The sequence below is a fragment of the Enhydra lutris genome, unplaced genomic scaffold (assembly GCF_002288905.1).
Source record: "Enhydra lutris kenyoni isolate GAN:26980312 unplaced genomic scaffold, ASM228890v2 scaffoldscaffold43, whole genome shotgun sequence".
NCBI lineage: Eukaryota > Metazoa > Chordata > Mammalia > Carnivora > Mustelidae > Enhydra > Enhydra lutris.
This window is the reverse complement of record NW_019154127.1, coordinates 15501739-15521130: the sequence shown is the minus strand read 5'-3', so window position 1 is coordinate 15521130 and position 19392 is coordinate 15501739. Positions and strand designations below refer to the sequence as shown.

Sequence of the window (19392 nt, the reverse complement as noted above, 5' to 3'; positions counted from 1 at the left end):
TCTGAAATCTGTTGGGTTTGCTCTCGCGCTTCTTTTCTTGGCCCACGTTCTCCCCGTGCTGGGGCAGCTGGAGCCCGGGTGGTGATTGGTCCATCTGCTCCTCGAAGTGGCCACTGCCCTCAGGAGGCTCCCGGCCACGTCCAGACCAGAGCGCCAGACAGAACATAGGGAGTGAAAATCGCCTCTTCCGCTGAAAATGTCGCTTCTGTGGCCAGCTGCCTTAATAAACAGACATGTGATTCCCTTGTGTTGTGTCTCCTGTTGGGAACAGTCGCAGATCGGGGGTTTTCTGAGACTCACTTGGGCACCATGTTGGACGCTGGGCCGCCACCTCCTCAGTTTCAGGGGATAAGAGTAGCTGCTTCACGGTGAGTGGGCGCGTCTCCAGTTACCTGAGGGGAAATTGTGTTCCTCAGCCTCATTAAAAATCAAGTTCTCGACAAAACAGACGCATAAACACAGACTGAACCAGTGGGTCCCAAAGGGGAAAGGGTGGAGGACGAGGGATGTAAATGAAGGGGTTTAAGAGGACAGACTTCCGGTTGTGAACTGTGTAATTCAGTGGTGGAAAGTAGCGCGTGGCGAGTACAGCCAGTGACGCTGCAGTCCCGGCGTGTGGTGACAGGTGGTGACAGCCCTTCGCGTGGGGGACACTGAGCAACGCAGCCAGCTGCGAGTCACTGCTGTACGCCCGTGTTGGCTGTCCTTCAGATCAAACAGAATCAAGTTCTTTTCTGGGCAAGTCATTAAAGATGTCTGAACTCAAATTATTTTGGTTCTTGGACACATATTTTGAGTATCGTGCTGGGAAGGTTTTGCTGGAGCCACGTTAGGATTTCTGTGTTCATGATGGGAACTTCAGACCTTCCCTTTGTGGAATTCTCTAACTAGAAATCCTTAATTCACAGTGGAAATTGAGAAAGTATTTTCCTTACTAGACAGAATCAACATTGGTACATATACCTGTTTTTTAATTAGGCAATAAAATGTTTCAAAAATTAATGCTGTCTTCTGTTGCTTCCTTGTTCTTTTCTCATCTCTGCTGACAGGGTAATTGTAGGTTAATTGCTCAGCTTGGTTTATTTTCATTTGATCTGCAATATAAATTTTTATTTATGATTCACTTTGTTGAAAAAGGAATTAAGGTAGAAACAGAAGGCAAAGGGGAGTCGATGGGACGTGAGGCGCGTACCAGGGTTGGATCGGTTCCAGCTGTGGCCTTGGCTTCAGTGCTCAGCTCGCCAGGAGGTGGCTGGAGCTTGCCCACCATAGCCCTCCGGTCCCACTGGCTGTGAGTGGGTCTCAGCGCCTCCCTGTAGGGCGTTTGCTCGCAGCGGGTTCCCCTGATAGCCGCCCACACAGGTGGCAGTGGAAGGAGGCTGAGGATGCCACTGGGGGGCACCAGGGCCACGGGCCCCTCTGCCATGTGTGACCTTCATGCCTGGGCATTTTCACCTGGGATTTTGGGTGCTGTCTCAGAGCCCCCCTCCATCCCCACCTTTCCTCACTCAGGAGGATGAGGGTGATAAAGATAACTTCAGGTTTTCTTCAGTGAAAAGAACTGAACCATTAGTTTCTACGTGATGACTACTGATAGCTGATTTCCAGCCTTCCTCCAGGGACAGGGGTGGCCCCAGGGGCATCAAAGCCCTTGCTCGAGACAAGTGGAACACAGCTGGTTTGCATGGCGTTAGGCCGCCTCGGACACCTGCCCCGCAGCCAGGCCTTTCGCAGGTGTGAGGTGCAGCGGGCTTGACACCCTGTGTCTTTGATGCCCCGCTGGTTTTTGGGAGAGCAGAGGAGTGGGGGCTGCTTTTGGGCCATCAGGAATAGCTGAGAGTTGAAACAGCCTGTGGTGGCCTGAATTCTTTAAAGACAAACGCCAGTGACCTGGGTGATCTTGAGTGGCCTGACACGTGTAGAATTGGAGTCCCACAAAATGGGGGTGGAGGGAGGCAGAAAAACAGCTGGATAATGGCTGAGGTTTTTCCAGATGTGAGGTACATAAGCACACGGATCTGTGAAACTCAGCAGAGACCGATGGATCAGCCTGCGGAGCCGTAGAGGGGCAGCTGCTGCTGGGTGAGCCCCCGCTGGGTGAGCCCCCGTCCGCGCTGCCTTGTCGTGGCCCGAGAAGGGCGCGCCAACCACGTGAGTAGCTTCACTCACCTTAAAGGGCTGCACACTCCAGCTAAAGGCATAGACTGTCACACTGCATGAAAAATCACGACCCAGCTATGTTGTCCTTGAGAAATTTTAGTTGTAAAAATACAAGATAAAAGTACAAGTTTAGAAAAATATATAACAAAAGCCGTCATGACAAAGAAATATCATATTAGTACCAAAGTAGGTTTCAGGAAAAGGAACAGAACCAGACATGAAGAGGTATTTAATAACAATAATGTATATGTACCTTTCAGAACATGAAAAACAAAAACGTGCAGCCGCAGAGGGAATTCAGCAAAACAGAGAGTGGGAGACTTCAACATTGTCTCAGCAACTGCGGCCGGAGGGTTGAACCAACCTGAAGTAATGGGCATTTGTGGGACACTCCATGTCATTCTTGTCAAGAGCTTACGGACCATTCACGAAGACCACACACTGGTCAGGAAATGAGTCAGGAAATGGTCAGGAATTCGAGAAATTCGGAAGGATTGAAGTGAGCAGTGCATTCTCTAACCACAATGGAATTAAATTAGAAATCAGTAACCAAGATAAAAATCCCAAATATTTGGAAATTAAACAATATACTTCTAAATAACCAATGGTCAAAAATGAAAGTACAGGGAAACAAAGTATTTCAAGCTAAAGAAAAAATGCGTTAGGAGTTTGTGGGATACGGCTAAAGCCGTGCTTACAGAAATGGTCGCAGGCTTATGTGCTCAGGCTGTAAATAAGGCTTCAGATCAGCGATCTAAGTGTCCACCTTTAAAACCTGAAACGAAAGTAGAAGGGAGGAAATACCAGATAAGAGTACGAGTCAAATGCTGTGTGGAGTGTAGCGGAGAAGATCAGTGAAACCACGAGTTGATGCTTGGAGAACACTAACAAGCCTCTGGTCTGATCCAGAAAGGAAGGAAAACTGCCGTGGGTGCCCACGAGGCGCCTGGCCGTGGGTCCCATAGACATGAGCCGACTGTCCGACCCGCCGACCTGCTGTGGTCAGCCTGAGTTCGCCATCCCGCCCCTCTCTGCGTCCCCCCGACTCCCACCACCCCGCTCGCGGAGTCTTACGTCCTGCTGCACACACCTGCCGACGCTGCTGCTCTGTGTTCACACTCAGTTTTCTGCCTCGGCCACGTCTGTGTGTCCTCAGAGGCATGAGACCGCAGAGTGAGTGCGAGGGACTGTCGTGGGCGGCTCGCCAGTGTGCCCCGGCACAGACACGGACAGGCTCCCCAAAGGACGCAGTCGTCATCTAGGTGGTTGTGAAAAGAAAGGGGAAATTTAAATAGCCCTATATCTATTTTAAAGAAATTGAATTTGAAATTTAAAACTTTTCCAGAAGAAAGCTCTAGGCTGAGATGGCTTCCTGGTCAATTTTCTCAAAAATAGAAGAGAGAAATAACTTAACACAAATCCAGACCTTAGAGGACGAAGGAGCACTTTGCAACTTCTTTCATAAGGCCAGCATGGCCTTGGGAGCAAAAGCAGACCAGGACCCTCCCGGAAAATGGTGAACAGATCAGTGTCCCTCACAGACTAGTATTAAGTTGAACCTAGCGATGAGAGCATGGCGCGTCCTGATCAGAAACCTGGCGGAGGGTGATGGGCCTGTGGCTGGAGGGGATAGGATGTCCTGAGGGTTTCCTAGGGGTCATGGGAAGGGGCCAGTGGAGGGGTGGCCTTCTCTCGGCCGGGGGCAGAGGCCTCTGCCCTGGGAGTCCTGGCACCTCCCGCGTACCCGTGCTCCGTGGGCCCTGTCTGCGCCTCCGTGGTCCTTGTCTAACGTGAGAGGCTGTGAGTCCAGACCCTGGGTCTTTCTCAGGTTGTGCAAGGTACAGTCCTCTCTTCCCCCAAACCCGACTCCAGGATTCTCTGCTTGAGCACCCTCCTGCTAACTTGGCAGTCTGGGGGATTCGATGGCTTTGTTCAGCCTGGAGGCTCAGCACCCGTACCCCAGTGCCTTGATGCTGCGTGCTGTCAGGGCTGGAGGGCTGTCGGGGCTGTGGGGGCTGTCGTGGCTGTGGGGTCTGTCGGGGCTGTCGTGGCTGTGGGGGCTGTGGGGGCTGTGGGGGCTGTCGGGGCTGTAGGGGCTGTCGGGGCTGTGGGGGCTGTGGGGGCTGTGGGGGCTGGAGGGCGTGCTGCCTCCTTGGTCCGACTGTGTCCAGTCCGGAGGAGCAGGAGTTGACGTGTCTGCGGCCTCACAGCTGCTGAGAAGCACGAGTGGGAGCTCCAGAGCTGGGAGCGGTGCTGAGCTCACATACCCTCCCGAGCACTTTGTGGGCAGACCGGGCGTTGGGGCGGGCTCAGCCGTGCTCCCGCCAGCCGGGGCCTGAAATCTGCCCCCTGGCGGGGCTCTGTGAGCTCGGGTCTGCGTGGGGTCCGCATGGCCCTTGTGCCTGGTCGGGGGAGCCTTCCGTTAGGTCCAGTAACGGCCAGTGTTCCACTCGGCCCCCGTCCGGAGCCTTCCTCACAAGGGCAGTGTGGGTGGCGGGCGGTCTCCAACTGCCAGCCCTGCAGAGCTGGCCTGGAGGCCTGGGGCCTGGGGCCTGTTGGGGGCCCCCGAGCTTGTCTCCTGCTGCCCCTCCTTCCTTAAGTGTGTGTCCCAGGGGTGCACCCCAATACGTGTGCCCGCACACCAGGCCCCGGCCCAGGTTCTGGGGTGCAGAGTGGGGAGCGGCCTGAGAACCGTGTTGGGGGCTGAGGGCTCATGGGGAGGGACGCCACCAGTCAGGCTGGGTAAGGCAGAGGCCCCCTGAGGCCCACGCCCCGTGGTGTGGATGGCCCGACGGACCCCTCCGCCCAGGCCTCTGGCTGCTCCTAGGAGGTACCAGAACAGTCCCGTCTGGGGCTGAGCGTCCCGGTGTGTCTGCGCTGGCCCCAGGGCAGGGTCTGCAGGGGAAGCAGGTGGCCCGGCGAGGGTGGGGGACCGGCTCTTTAAGGGCGGGCGACATCACAAGGCTGCGGAAGGCCGGGCCACCTGGAGCTCCAGGGCCTGGGCCGCTTCTGGAGCGCCTGCGGGCTCTGGCTTTCCACCTCCATGGGGCCGCAGGCCCACACGTGAGCGCACGAGGACGTGGCCATGGCCGAGGGCAGCGAGCTGATGCACAGGCTCCTGAGCGAGAACGCGGACCTGAAGAAGCAGGTGCGCCTCCTGAAGGAGAACCAGATGCTCAAGCGTCTGCTCAGCGAGAGCTGCCCCGACCGCTGCGGCCTCGGGGGCCGGGACCTCCTCTTCACCAAGGGGCCCGCCTACCCCGAGGACAGCTCCCCCGGGAGCGCAGGTGAGGCCGCGGGCCGGGGCGGCAGGGCCGCCGGCTGCTGGGCTCCGGGAGCCGAGGGGAGGCCGCAGCTCGTGGCCAGGGCCTGGCTGGCTGATGCTGGGGGTCTCAGGCCCACTTCCTTCCCTCAGGTCTGAGCAAGCCGAGACCCAGTTCCCCGTTCTGCTGCGCGTCCTCAGGTAAGGCCCTTCTGGCCATGAAGTCAGCATCCAGAAAACAGGGTGGGGGGTTAGTCCCCATATCGGGCTGCCACCCACCAGCCCCCTGCACGGAGCGCGTGGGTGCGAAGCCCCATGAGCCAGCAGGTCCCCGGGGTCCTTCATGGCACCCGGACTCCTTCGGCTTCAAGGGGGACCTAGAGACGGAACTCGGGGCAAGCAGAGGGTGGCGGTGGGGGACGGAGGTGGTGGGGGTGGCAGGAAGGGGGGACAGTGATGCCCCGAGGGGCAGCTGGAGAAACCGCTGGTCCCCACCAGTCCTGAGCTCCCACCAGCAGCCCAGGCACATGCTTGTCACCAGAAGCCTGCTGAGGCGGACTGGCCTCCCAGGGCCTTGACATCCAACCACGGGGATCCGTGCTGCCTTCTGGGGCCACCAGGGATGCCCTTGGGCGGCGTTGTCCTGAGAATCGGGTCAGGCTGTGGCCTCCTCTGATGATTCAGAGTCGCCCCTGTGTCTGCAGCGGCAGGAGCCCCAGGGCCTCCTTCCTTACCCCCCCCGGGCGCTTGGTGGGCAGAGGTGTGGACTCTGACTCTGGCCGGGTCCCTTGGGGGGGACCCTGGCCGGGGCCTTACTGGGGCGGAGTCTCTGGGGTGGCAGCAGGCACCCCTGCCCATGGGTCCCCCCCGACAAGCCCAGACCTTGCAGGACACCAGTCTTAGCAGGAGCTCCTCAGGCCACTAGGCCTTCCCAGGTTGGGGGCCCCCGCCGGCTTCGGGGAGGGGCCACCCCATGCCCTGGGCTCTGGGACATGGCCTCTGGGCCTGGCCCTGGCCCTCAGCCTGCTGGAGGACTGGAGTTTGGAGGTACGCATGCACGACAGTGGAGTTCAGGGGCAGAAGGGCGCTGCCCCAGCAACAGCTCTCAGCTCTCACGGTCCCCTAGCGTCTGCCTTCAAGGCAGGGCGCGTTCTGGAAGCCTGTTCTCTCTGTTCAACCACACGTACTGGTGGCAAACGTACGAATACCCTGGGAGGCTATAGCGTCCAGGCCGGCCCCGGGTCCTGCCCCATTCCCACGGGCAGCCACTGCCGGCCTTTTCCTGGGTTTCTCTCTGAAACGCATGGTGGGTAAGTGCGCGTGCCTGTTGGGCATTGTCAGGGTTTCCCTGAGCTGGGCTGAGCTGTGCGCACCTCGATGCCCCCACGGTCCCCACCAGGACAGCCAGGGCACAGCGGACCTGCCGCTGGGGTCACGGCAGGAAACCCTTGAGTCAGGGGCCGGGGACTACTAAACTGTTGAAGTGGCCGCTGCTGGACACGCTCTGCCAGCCTGCAGCCCCCGGACCCTGGACACCGCCAGGGCCCCTCGCGACCCCCAGCCACACACCCCGTGCTCCCGGGGAAGGTGCCCGGCTCCCACACCAGCTGCCGCCTGCGCGCCGCTCGTTTTTTCGGTCTCTTCTGCTCTGAGTCTACGCCACACTGTGTGCCCAGGACCCCTTTAGAGGAGGTCATGGTGTGTGCTGGTTCATTACGCCTTTGTCTTTGCCCTTGGGACTCAGAAGCCTGGCGTCGGCGGCCAGCGGGGGAGCCTGGGGGTGGGGGGCTCGCAGGCTGGGCACTGGGAGGACGCTTCTAGACCTTTCTAAAGAGCAAGAAAAATTGAGACCGACCCTAGTGTGGCCATGGTGGGTGCCCTCTGCTGTGGCCCTCGGCCTGCTCCAGCCCGAAGCCTGGGCCCGGGGGGCTCAGGCGGTGCCCTGGAGCCTGCCGGGACAGGGCTTCACTCAGGTTCTCGGGACTCTGCTCCTACGGGAGTCTGGGCTTTGGTTTTCCGTCTGTGGTTTTCTGTGTGGGAATTTGACACCCGAGCTGCGACCAGTTTACACCCTCCATCAGGCACGCGCTCATGTTCCAGTGTTCCGACCTTGCTCCTGCGGTGTGGGGAGTAAGAGTCACTTGGAACTTGAAAGATCTTACCGTCAGGCCCGTGCCCTCGGAGCACAATGGTTGTGTAACTTCTAGAGTTTTCTTCTTTGCCTATTGGTCCATTTAGATTTTCTGCTTCTTACTGAGTCGTTGAGAAGCACCGTCCCGCCAGAGCTCTCCCATTCCTGGGGTCCCGGTGGTGGTGCGCCCACTCTTGCCCCTCCTGAAGCCGCTTTTCTCCTCCCCAGTTTCATTGCCTGGTTTTCTGTTTCCGCAAAGTCACTGTCCGCAGCTTTGCGGCCTTGTGGACGCTTCGTGGAGCTCCCTCCGGGGTATTCCTGCTCTCGTTTCCGCTGCTTCTAGATTTTCTGTTTTAGGAGCTCCTCTTCATTCTTGGTCTGAATGTTAAATTTTTTGATGATTTTCAAAAGTAATTAAAGCATTTACATTCCTAATGTCAATCCAAATACAGTTTTAAGTGTACTGATGTCTTCATGCACGGTGTTCTGATTTTCATTGTTTCTCAGTAATGGTTTCTTCGTTTCTTCCTTGATGTAATCATTACTTGGGGGGACGCTTTCACTTCTGAGGAAACGGAATTTTGTGCCCACGCTTCTTAGCCATTTATAGCTTCATTAAAACGTAGCCTGCAGGGGCGCCTGGGTGGCTCAGTGGGTTAAATCCTCTGCCTTCAGGTCAGGTCATGATCCCAGGGTCCTGGGATCGAGCCCCGCATCCGGCTCTCTGCTTGGTGGGGAGTCTGCTTCCTCCTCTCTCTCTCTGCCTGCCTCTCTGCCTACTTGTGATCGCTCTCTCTGTCAAATAAATAATAAAATCTTTAAAAAGAAAAAAACGTAGCCTGCAAATGTGCCTGCTTTTTGGACTTGACTGAAGATTAAAAATTGTTGTTTTTTTAATATTAACCCAACTTTACTGGAGGCTTGTGACAGAGAGAATGGCTGCTCACTAAATAGGAACGAAACAAAGCCCAGACCCGGCTGAGCACAGCAGAAGTCCCTTTAGAACAGGCCCCGCGGAAGGTTGGGCAGCCCCTTCCCCTGTGTGGGGAGGCCGCCTGCCCTCAGGGCTCTGAGTCCCGGGCTCTGGGGCCGCCCAGGGTGCTCTCCTGTCTCGCCCGTGGGGAGCTCTTGAAGGCTGCTCGGTGGGCGCTTCTGGGCTGGCCAGGACGCCCTGAGGCCCCTCAGCGGGCCCGCGGGAATGAGCACTTTGGCCAAGTGGGCAGACGGGAAGCAAGACATCCTGACGGCGGTTCTTTTTTTCAAAGGTTTATTTCTGGGAGGACATTGCCGGAGGTGGATTAGTTGTTCCTGAGGAGGTAGTTTTTAAGATACAGTTTTTCTTTTTTTTGAAGTTCTATTCATGTAAGTAACCTCCACCCCAACAACCCCAAGACCAAGGGCTGCACGCTCCTCCCTGAGCCAGCCGGCACCCTGATAATTTTTCATCACAGCTCCTAAAACACTGTTTTTCAAGTAAATATTTGCTTTGTTGCTAGGAGAGCACGTTTGTCATATGGGAATAGAGAAGGATTTTATAATCACAAAAAGAATCAATAAGTTAAAGTTGATTACATTGTAATTTAAAAAATTCTGCACCACAGGTCCGTATAAAACAGATGAAAATACAAGCATGGCACCCAAGGGAAGAAGGCGTTGACAACACTTTTTGTCAACTAGGAGCCACAAGAGCTGCTACAAATAATTAAAGAGTACTCAGGGCCCTACCTGCCCCCTGAAAAGCTAAGAGGAGCAGAGAAAAGGCAGAGAGGATCCCCTCAAGAAAACCCGAGAGGCTGATAAGCATTCAACAAGGTGCTCAGTGCCACTGGGGATTAGGGAAAAGCCATGTGATGTCGTCAGCCTGGTCTTTGCTTACCTAGGACCAGTGAAGCTGCGGGAGTGTTCTACATTCCACTCACGTAGAACACAGAGAAAGTGTCGGGCACGCCTGAGCCCAGTGTAGACCGCGCAGGGTGCTCTCTGAGCAAAGAGGCCATCAGGGGATGCTGATGATAGCTTTGCTTTTCTAGAAAACCAGGAACTGTCCTCATGTCTATCCCCAGAGCAACAGATGTGAAAATTGCTCTGTGTGTGTGTGTGTGTGTGTGTGTGTGTGAGACACATTGGCAGGAACCGGTTACGCGTATCAAGTAAGCTGGCTGGTGACTCAACATGGATAAACTCCCACAAAGCGGGGGCAGAAGTGTCCGTGGCAGAACAAAGCACGTGTAGGACGGCACCACTTACACGAGCTTCTAAAAGCAGATCCGAGTCCCTCGGGACTGTGTGTGGATGGACGGGTGGGCAGGAAGCGCACGCAGGCCTGCACACTCCGCGGCTTCCTTCCTTCCAGGGCCATCTTCTCCAGGGGGAGGAGGAGGGCTCTGAGGCACGGGGTGGGGTGTCGTGGCCGGAGGCTGGGCATGCGGGAGTTCTTCCGTATTCTCTCCCCACTCAGGGATGCTTCAGGAGCACAGCCTGACCACCCCTCCCCCCCACCCCAGTTGCAGACTTTGGAAGGTTCACCAGTGCCCCCGACGCACCCTCCCAGCTGCAGACGTCCTCCCTGGAGGACCTGCTGTGCTCGCACGCCCCCATCTCCAGTGAGGACGACGCTTCCCCCGGCTGTGCGACCTCCGGCCAGGTGCCCTTCAAGGCGTTCCTCAGTTCCCCCGAGCTGCGTGCGCCTCAAGGCACTGACAGGAAACTGTCCCCACTCCTGAGCCCCTTGCAGGACCCGCTGGCGGACAAGACCCTGCTGGAGCCCAGGGAGATGGTCCGACCCAAGAAAGTGTGCTTCTCGGAGAGCAGCCTGCCCTCTGGGGACAGGACCAGGAGGAGCTACTATCTTAACGGTACGGCCCCTCGAGGGGTGGGCACCAGGTGTGGTGGCAGGCAGCTGGTGGGGGGTGGGGGAGGGGGCTGGTGGCCCGCTGGCTGGAGCGTCTCCATTTTCCCGCAGAGGGAGAAGAGAGTGGCTGGGAGGTCAGGGTCTGGGGCTGCTTCTGTTAAAATGTTTTGTCTCTAAAAAAAATTGAGCTGCTGTCTTCGTCCTCTTGATAGAGTCTGCACACAAGTCCTTTTCCAGGCATATGCTTTGCAAACGCGGTCCCCTCGTCCGTGGCTTTTCCACTTGCACAAGGGTTCTTGGAAGAGCAAAACTGTTTAATTTGATGGTCTGGTTTATTGATTTCTTTCTTTTATAAAGAGTTCATGCTTTTTCTGTCATATTTAAGAAATCTTTGTCACACTGAAGGTCACAAAGGTTCTCTCCTGTGTGTTCTAGAAGTTTATGGGTTCAGGTTTTACGTTTAGGTTTCTGATCAATTTCAAGTCAGTTTTTGTACATGGTATGAGATTCACGTTAGATGCCTGCTTCTTCCGGCTCCGGGGTTCAGAAAGATTATTTTTTTCTCCACCGAATTGCCTCCCATTTCTGTCCATGTATGTGTCTGTGTATTTCTAGATCCTCCATGATACTCTGTTTGTCTGTCCGTGTTGATTCCAATACGCGCTGTCTCGCTTACTGTAGCTTGAGAGTAAGGCTGTTCACCAGGTAGTATACGTCCCGCAACGTTGCTTTCCATTTTCTAAGTTGTTCTGGCTATTTTAGGTCCTTTGAATCTCCACGTGAATTTTAGAATCAACTTTTTTTTCTTTAAGATTTATTTCTTTCTTTTAGAAGTGGGGAGGGGCAGAGTGAGAGGAAGAGTGAAAAAACTCAAGCAGACTTGCCACTGCACACAGAAGCCAATGTGGGGCTCGATCCCACCACCCTGAGATCAGACCCGTGCCGAAATCAAGAGTCAGATGCCCAGCTGAATGAGCCACCCTCAAGCTGTGCCCCTCAGCTTGTCTGTTTCTACAAAAAATTTGCTGAGAGTTTGGGATTGCCTTGCATCTACAGATAGATTAGGTCAATTTTCAGGGAAATGACACCTTTACAATATTGAACTTTTGGAGCCATGAATACTGTATATCTCTCTGTTTCTGTTCTCTAAAAATTTCAACAATGTTTATAGTTTTCTAAGTTTAGTCTTGCACGTTTTTGTTAAATTGGCCCCTTAGTATTTTCACATTTTTGATGCCATAGGAAATAGTATTGCCTTTATCATTATCAATTTCTGATTGTTCATTTCTAGTATATAATAGCACAATTGATTTTTGTATATCTATTCCTGTGGTGGTTAATTTTATTTGTCAACTTGACGGGGCCATGAAGTACCCAGACATTTAGTCAGACATTCTGGGTGTTTCTGTGAAAGCATTTTCGGTGAGTTTAACATTTTTTTTTTTTATATTTTATTTATTTATTTGACAGAGATCACAAGTCAGCGAGAGAGAGGAGGAAGCAGGCTCCCCACAGAGCAGAGAGCCCGATGCGGGGCTCGATCCCAGGACCCTGGGATCATGACCTGAGCTGAAGGCAGTGGCTTAATCCACTGAGCCACCCAGGCACCCCAACATTTAATTCAATAGGCTGAATAAGCACATTCCCCTCCCAGTGTAGGTGGGCCTCATCTAATCAGTTGAAGGTCAAATAGGACAAAAAGGCTGATTCTACCCTGAGGAAGAGAGAATTCCTCCTGTCTGACTAACTTTGGACTTGAACTGTAACATCACTTTTTCTTGAATTGAAAGCCTGCAGTACTCTGGACTGAAATCACACCTTTGTTTCTCTTGGTTCTCAGACCTACAAAGTTAGCCTAGAGCAACATTTTCAGTCCCCCCACATCTCTACTTGCTGACTCACCTTGCAGATCTTGAGACTTGTTAGTCTCCATAATCATGTGAGCCGATTCCTTACACACACACATGCACACCCTGTTGGTTCTGTTTCTATTTCTCTGGAGAACCCTGACAAAATATGACCTTGTATCTTGCAACCTTACTGAAGTCATTCAGTAGATTCTAGATTTATTCTGTTCTAGATTTATTGTTCTAGATTTTTGTGGATTCCTTAGGATATATGACTGTGCCATTTGGGAATAAAGACAAGTTTCTATTTTCATTTCTAGTTTGTATTCCTTTTATTTTTTCTTGTCTTATTGCTTTGACTAGAACCTCTAGCACATGTTGAATAGAAATGGTGACAGTGGACATTTTTGTGTTTTCCTTATTTAGGCGGAAAGCATTCAATCTGTCACTGCTAAGTATGACGTTAGCTCAGGTCTCTGTAGACGTCCTTTATCAGGTTGAGTAAGTGCCCTTTAATTCCTAGGTTCCTAAGAATTATAATGAATGGATATTGGATTTTGTCAAGTGCTTTTTCTGCATCTAATAAGATGAGCATTTGTTTTTATTTGTAGTCTATTTCTGTAATATTGTTAATTAAATTGATTTTTTTAAACAAAGATTTTTATTTTAAAGTAATCTCTACACCCAGTGTGGGACTTGAACTCACAACCTCAAGATCTAGAGTCACATACTCTACTGACTGAGCCAACCAGGCTCCCCACATTGATTGATTTTTGAATCATAAACCAAACTTGCATTCCTGAGATAAACCTCACTTGGTCATCCTGTATTATACTTTTTTGTATTGTTGGATTTAATTTTCCTAAACTTTTGTTGAGAATTTTTGCTGTCTATGGGGGATGTTGGCCTACACTTTTCTTTTAATGTCATTTATTGGTTTTGGTACTGGGTTAATGTTGACTTCAGTGAATGAGGTAGAAAGGGCTCCATCCTCTTCAATCATCTGGGAGAGTTTATATAGAATTGGTATTATTTACTCTTTAAAGATTTTATTTATTTATTTGAGAGAGAGAGATCACAAGTAGGCTGAGAGGCAGGCAGAGAGAGAGGAGGAAGCAGGCTCCCTGCTGAGCAGAGAGCCCAATGTGGGGCTCGATCCCAGGACCCTGAGATCATGACCTGAGTTGAAGGCAGAGGCTTAACCCACTGAGCCACCCAGGTGCCCATATTATTTACTCTTTAGATATTTGGTGAAACTCACCACAGAAACCACCTGAGCCTTAATTTTCTCTGTAGGAATGTTTCCCCTGCTGCAAATTCAGTTTCCTTAGTTGATACACAGCTATTCAAATGATCTATTTCTTCTCGAGGGAGCCTTGGCAGTTTACTCACAATAGTGAACTTTTTTTTTTTTTTAAGATTTTATTTATTTATTTGACAGAGAGAGATCACAAGTAGACAAAGAGGCAGGCGGAGAGGGAGAGAGGGAAGCAGGCTCCCTGCTGAGCAAAGAACCCGATGTGGGACTCGATCCCAGGACCCTGAGATCATGACCTGAGCCGAAGGCAGCGGCTTAACCCACTGAGCCACCCAGGCGCCCCACAATAGTGAACTTTTATGTCTTTTAAGGAATTGGTCCATTTCATCCATCTTGTCAAATTTTTTTAGCACAGAATTGTTCCTAATGTTCCATTATTACCCTTTTAGCATCTGTAGGATCTGTGGTGATACCATCTCCATTTTGTGATAGCAACGGTCTTTGTCTTCTTTCTCTTTCCCCTAATATGCTTGGTTAGAGGTTTGTTGTTGACTTTTTCTTTGAAGAACAGATTTTTGGGTGGATCTTGGAAGACCCAGGTTAGACTAGAAGTGATTTCTAGAACATCTCAGGTGTATGGCACTTCTTCCATCTAATTTATGCTTTTAAGACAGGGCTGGGAAAAGAGACTGGCTCCTGGTGGGGGACGCATATTAATATAGAAGGATTAATATAGAAGGGAGTTCGCAGCCTGCGCCTCCGTGCCCCTCCTGCGCCCTGATGTGCTGCTTTGCCGTCAGCCTGTTCTCAGCCCTAACTCCCGGGAAGCTTCTGCAGCCTTGCAAAGTGACTAAGGAGGGAGCACACCACAGCTGCGACGCACCTGCTGAAAGACAGCGAAGAGGACCTGTAGGTACAAACATGTGTCGCGTTCACGGACCAGAAGTCTTCATGTTGTTGAGACGGCAGCGCTCTCCGAACTGATCTGCAAACTCAGCAGAAATCTCTGTCAAAATCCCGGCTGGCTTCCTTGCAGAAACGGACAAACATCTTGAAATCAGATGGAGAGGAAAGGGACCCAGAAGAGGCTAACGCATCTTGAGAAAGGAGAACAATACTGGAGGACCCACGCTTTCCAGTTCCCGAACTTGCTGCAAAGCTCCAGGAATGCCGGCAGTGGGCGTCCGAAGGCCCGGCGTGCAGAGACCAGTGGAGTAGCACTGAGAGTCCAGAAACAAGCCCAAGCACCCGCAGGCTTCCTGTGCAAGAAGGACAGTGCAACGGGGAGAGGACGGTCTTTGCAACAGACGGTGCTGGGACGAGTGGGCAAACACACGCAGGAGAGCGCAGCTGGCCCTCGCTCCACAAATGAAAAGTAACTCAAAACGTATCAAAGACTTGAAAAATCTGAAAGAGCCAAAGCCATAAAACTCTTAGAGGAAAACACAGAGATAAAACCTACGGCCTTGGATCTGGTGAGAGACTTTCAGATGTGACACCAAAAGCATGAGCCACAAAAGGATAAGTATATACTCTGGGTTTTACCAGAAGCAAACATGTACATATTTCAAAGGAACACATTTCGCGAAAGCGAATTCAACCCACAGAGCGGGAGAAGATACTTGCCAGTCGGATGTGGAGGCGCTGGTATCCCGGATATCTGAGAATTCTCTGCAGTCCGGCGGTAGGAAGACAATGCAGTTAAAGATGGGCCAAGACCGCAATGGAACATGTCCCCGAAGAGGACACACGAGCAGAGGACAAGCGCATGAAGGGATGCCCTGTATTGTGGGACCGCAGCACCGTGAGACACCACCGCAGCCCCGAGGGGGCTGCCACAAAAACGAGGGACAGACACAGGCGTTGGTGACAAAGTGGCGACGTTGGAACGCACCTACGTTGTTGCTGTAGATGCGGTTTGCCGTTTCACCAAAAATTAAACGTAGAATCACCACGTGTCCCAGAATCCCAGTCCCAGGTGTGTATGCAGAGGGACTGAGAATGTCTGACCACACAGAGGTTTTCACATGAAGGTCTAGCGGCCTTGTCATCGTACCCCTGAGCCTGTTGGCCACAGACGCATAACCGGAATGGGGTCCGGCCACATGACGCAGCGTTCCTCAGCGTAGACGGGAACGCAGTGCTGTCCTGGCTGTCGTGTGGACGGAGCTCGAGGCAGTCGTGTGGACGGAGCTCGGGGACAGCTGCGTGGGCGCCAGACTCGGGGCCACACGCTGTGTGACAACACAGGTGGGGTGTCCGGCACAGATGCATCCCCAGGGACTGGAAGTGCACTGGTGTTCTCGGGCTGGGGGGTGTCGTGTGACGGCGGGCGGGTGCGGTTTTGTTTAGCATTGGGTCGCGGTGGCCACTGTGCGACGCTGTGGGTGCAGAAGATCATCTGAATCGCGCACTTGAAGAGGGAATTTGGTGCTGTGTGAACTGTCTCTCAGAAACGATATTCGGGGAGGTGCCAGGCTGCGTCGGGAGCCACGGCCCGTCCTGTCCCAGCACGTCACACCAGCCTTTTTCCTCGGCCCTCAGGAGCCCGCTCGGCCTCAGCTCGTCGCCGGCTTCCCCCACCCTGGGACCCTTCATCCTCAGCACTCCCCACCCCCACCACCCCACATGGCTGTGGGCCATTCAGCTTAGGTGGGTCCTTGCCCAGGGCATCCACACCCTTGGGGCCCCTCCCACTCCTCAGCCTGTTCCCCTCCCCCATCCTCCCTGGCCATCCAGCGGCCCTGGGTCAGCCGCCTCCCCTGGGAGGAGCTGAGAAGCCGGGGCTGCGGGCTGGTAGGTAGGTGCTGGGTGGGGCCACCTTGCTCCTGGGGTGCGACTGGCCGGGCAGCCTGCTGGCGCCGGCGCTTAGGTGGACCCCGGCCCAGGATGAGGCCAAGGAGGGCGGCACCTGCCAAGGCCGCAGGCACAGCCGGTCCCCCCGCCCGCAGCGTTCACGGCACAGACGGCTGTGCGGGCATCTCTCCGGGGCTGCGTGGGGCGTCCTTAGTGTTGGGCTCTAGCCTCTGTGGGTCACCTGGTCTGTGCACGCACGGCCTACCCACCGGCTGGACCCCGCCGGCGGCTCCAGGTCTGCGCCCTGGAGGGTCGGCCTCGTGCTCGGGTTTGGAAAAGCCCAGGGGCTTGAAAGGCTCTGCAAACGGGTGTGTTGCTGTCCCTCGTGGGGTGAGAGAGGACAGCGGAGGCTGCGGGAGGCCGGGGTGCTGTCGGTGGAGGGGCTCCGGCATGCAGGCTGGGCTCACACCGGTGTCTCGCTGTCACACCCCCCCGGACCGGGTGTTTGCGGGAGCACACGCTCCGAAGGGTGCTGGCGCGGCCCACGGCTCAGGGCGCAGAGGCCGCTGTGCGGGGCCGGGCTGGGAAGCAGGTGCGGATGGGAGGCTGGTGATCAGGGAGACTGGTAGAAGAACGGGCCCCCGCCAACCCGGCACCTGCTCCACACATGCAGGGAGGACCCGTGTTACTGAGCACACCCGAAGCCCGCGTGTGACGCCAGGCTCCCTAACCTGCCTGGGCCCGAGAGCTGGGCTCTGTGCCTTCCCAAGCTAATGGGAACCTGTCCTCAGGAAGAGAGGGGACACGTCTGGGCCACTGAGTCATCTGGGCATGCGGGTGTGACCTCTGTGATAAGCAAGGTCCCCTTTGACCCAGGTGCCTGGGCAGCCTCCGCTGGTGCTGGGGGGGGGGGGTTGGGGGCACAAGACAATCGCGGGCTGTAGGAGCAAGCTTTTAAGGACACTTCCGTCCATGAGAGGGGCAGAGAGAGGATGTAGGATCACAGGTCACTCAGGTTGCTCTAAGAGAAGAAGACAGGTCCCTCTCCCTTTTGGCAACAGGAGAGTCAAAGTTTTCTTCTCCATTTGCAATAATCCTCACTGTTGGGCGTAGGGTAGCAGCAAAGGAGGGGCACAGCGCTTTCACCCCAGACCTGCACGGGCTGTGCTTAGGTTGGTCCTTTTGCTAAAATGGACGCCAGGGTGTCGGCAGGAGGAAGGAGGGTGGCCCCCGACGGTCCGTGTCCTCACCAGCTCCACTCCTCACAGAGATCCAGAGCTTCTCCAGCGCTGAGAAGGATGGGCGCATAGTCGGGGAGATCGCCTTCCAGCTGGACCGGCGCATCTTGGCCTACGTCTTCCCAGGGGTGACCCGGCTGTACGGTTTCACCGTGTCCAACATCCCTGAGAAGATCAAGCAGGTGGGCCTCTATGCCTTGGGGTCCCCTTCCTGCCCAGATCCCCTGACTTGCTGTGGGGGCCCCTCACTACCCCAGGGTCCCTACCTCCTGCAAGTTGCCCTCCCATCCCAGGGTCCCCTCCCTGCCCTGGGTCCTCCCACTGCCAGGTCCCCTCCCTTGCTGCCCTGGGGGAAGGGTCCCCTGGACGCCTCATCACCGTGGAGCCTGCGCAGCTGAGGGCCTGAGGGCAGCTGAGGGCTGTGGAGGTCCCCGTGGGACAGGGCGTGAGGAGCCCGCAGCTGCTGGGTGGCCCGGGACAGCACCAGCAGAGGCCCCTCGGCGCTGGGGGGGGAGCTCCTCTCCTCCCGACTCTGACCCCGTCTGCCCGGGGGCGCTCCACCGGGCTGGGGGCTGGGCTCTGGGTGCCCGTCCCAGAGCCCGCAGCCCCACACAGGAAGCCTGGTGGCTGTGCCCGCAGACGTCCGTCAAGTCCCTGGATGGGTCAGTGGACGAGAAGAAGCTGCGCGAGCTGACGCACCGCTACCTGACGCTCACGGCGCGCCTGGAGAGGCTGGGCTACAACCGCGACGTGCACCCGGTGTTCAGCGAGTTCCTCATCAACACCTACGGCATCCTCAAGCAGCGGCCCGACCTGCGCGCCGACCCGCTGCACAGCAGCCCGGCCGCGCTGCGCAAGCTGGTCATCGACGTGGTGCCCCCCAAGTTCCTGGGCGACTCGCTGCTGCTGCTGACCTGCCTGTGCGAGCTCTCCAAGCAGGACCACAAGCCGCTCTTCGCCTGGTGAGCCCGCCCCGGCGCCCGCCACACCTTTCCTGCAATAAACGTGTTTGTTCCAAACCCGGGGGCCGCGTGCCTCCTGCGTGTCCCCTCCGGCCGGGGGAAGGGCTGCGTCCGCCGACGGAGCGCCCAGGGCCGCAGGCGCCGTGGCAGGTGCCTCTATCGGCCCCGGGGCCGCATACCCCAGGCGCCCAGCCTGCCCACCGCCCACACCCGCGCGGCACTGTCGCACTTTATTAAAATAATCTGTTTACCTGTGTACCTTTCCCTTTGGCTCTTTGAGGGCAGGGAGAGCACCGCGGGAGGTGACAGCGGGTATTGGTGGAAGGAAGCCTAGCCAGAGCCTCGAGGGGAGGGGTTGTGGCTCAGGCTGGGCTCCCAGACCCTCAAGCCCTTGGACCTCCTAGGGGAGGTTTCTGTCTCCTCCTGCCCGAAGGGAGTCTGTTTATTTGGCAGATGGTCTGATGCCCCCCCCCACCACTGGAGTCATCAGTGGTGACCTCAAGACCTTTCCTGAGGTCTTGAGAACGACTGGTGACCTCTTGGACCCACAGTCAGGCCGAGGGCCTGGCCCTGGCCCCTTCCTGGGCCTTGGCTGTGATTGGAGGGTCTCTGGTCACTTCTCTGCTGTGTATGTGAGGATGAAAGTATTGGGGTGTCTGGACCGACTCCAGCTGGGGCAACCTGTCCCTCGGTCCTCACCGCCTCGTGTGTCCCAGAGGTCCCAGCACCTTAGGATATGCTCTTGTCAGCTTGGCCAGCCAGAGCAGCATGGCTCAGGTGACATGGTGGAGCCTGGATGTCCCAGGTCGAGGCGTTCCCGCAGCCGGTTCCTCCTGAGACCGTCTCCTGGGCGTGTGGATGCTGTCTTTTCCCTGTGTCCTCACATG

At 55.3% G+C, this 19392-nt stretch overlaps 1 protein-coding gene across 1 annotated transcript; it reads left to right on the top strand.

The window, feature by feature from the left end:
* The first annotated feature begins 4992 nt into the window (after positions 1–4992).
* On the top strand, positions 4993–18552 carry LOC111155782 (spermatogenesis and centriole associated 1 like). Its single transcript, XM_022516180.1, has 4 exons — positions 4993–5447; positions 10058–10408; positions 17574–17725; positions 18183–18552. Exons 1-4 carry the CDS (start codon positions 5246–5248, stop codon positions 18507–18509), a joined length of 1032 nt encoding a protein of 343 aa, XP_022371888.1. The 5' UTR covers positions 4993–5245; the 3' UTR covers positions 18510–18552.
* The last annotated feature ends 840 nt before the right edge of the window (positions 18553–19392 follow it).

Coding starts and splice junctions, on each gene's coding strand:
- LOC111155782 (XM_022516180.1), top strand. CDS start 5,246: ATGGCCGAGGGCAGCGAGCTGATGCACAGGCTCCTGAGCGAGAACGCG. Junction 5,448..10,057: donor CAGCTCCCCCGGGAGCGCAG/GTGAGGCCGCGG, acceptor CCCCCACCCCAG/TTGCAGACTTTGGAAGGTTC. Junction 10,409..17,573: donor GAGGAGCTACTATCTTAACG/GTACGGCCCCTC, acceptor CACTCCTCACAG/AGATCCAGAGCTTCTCCAGC.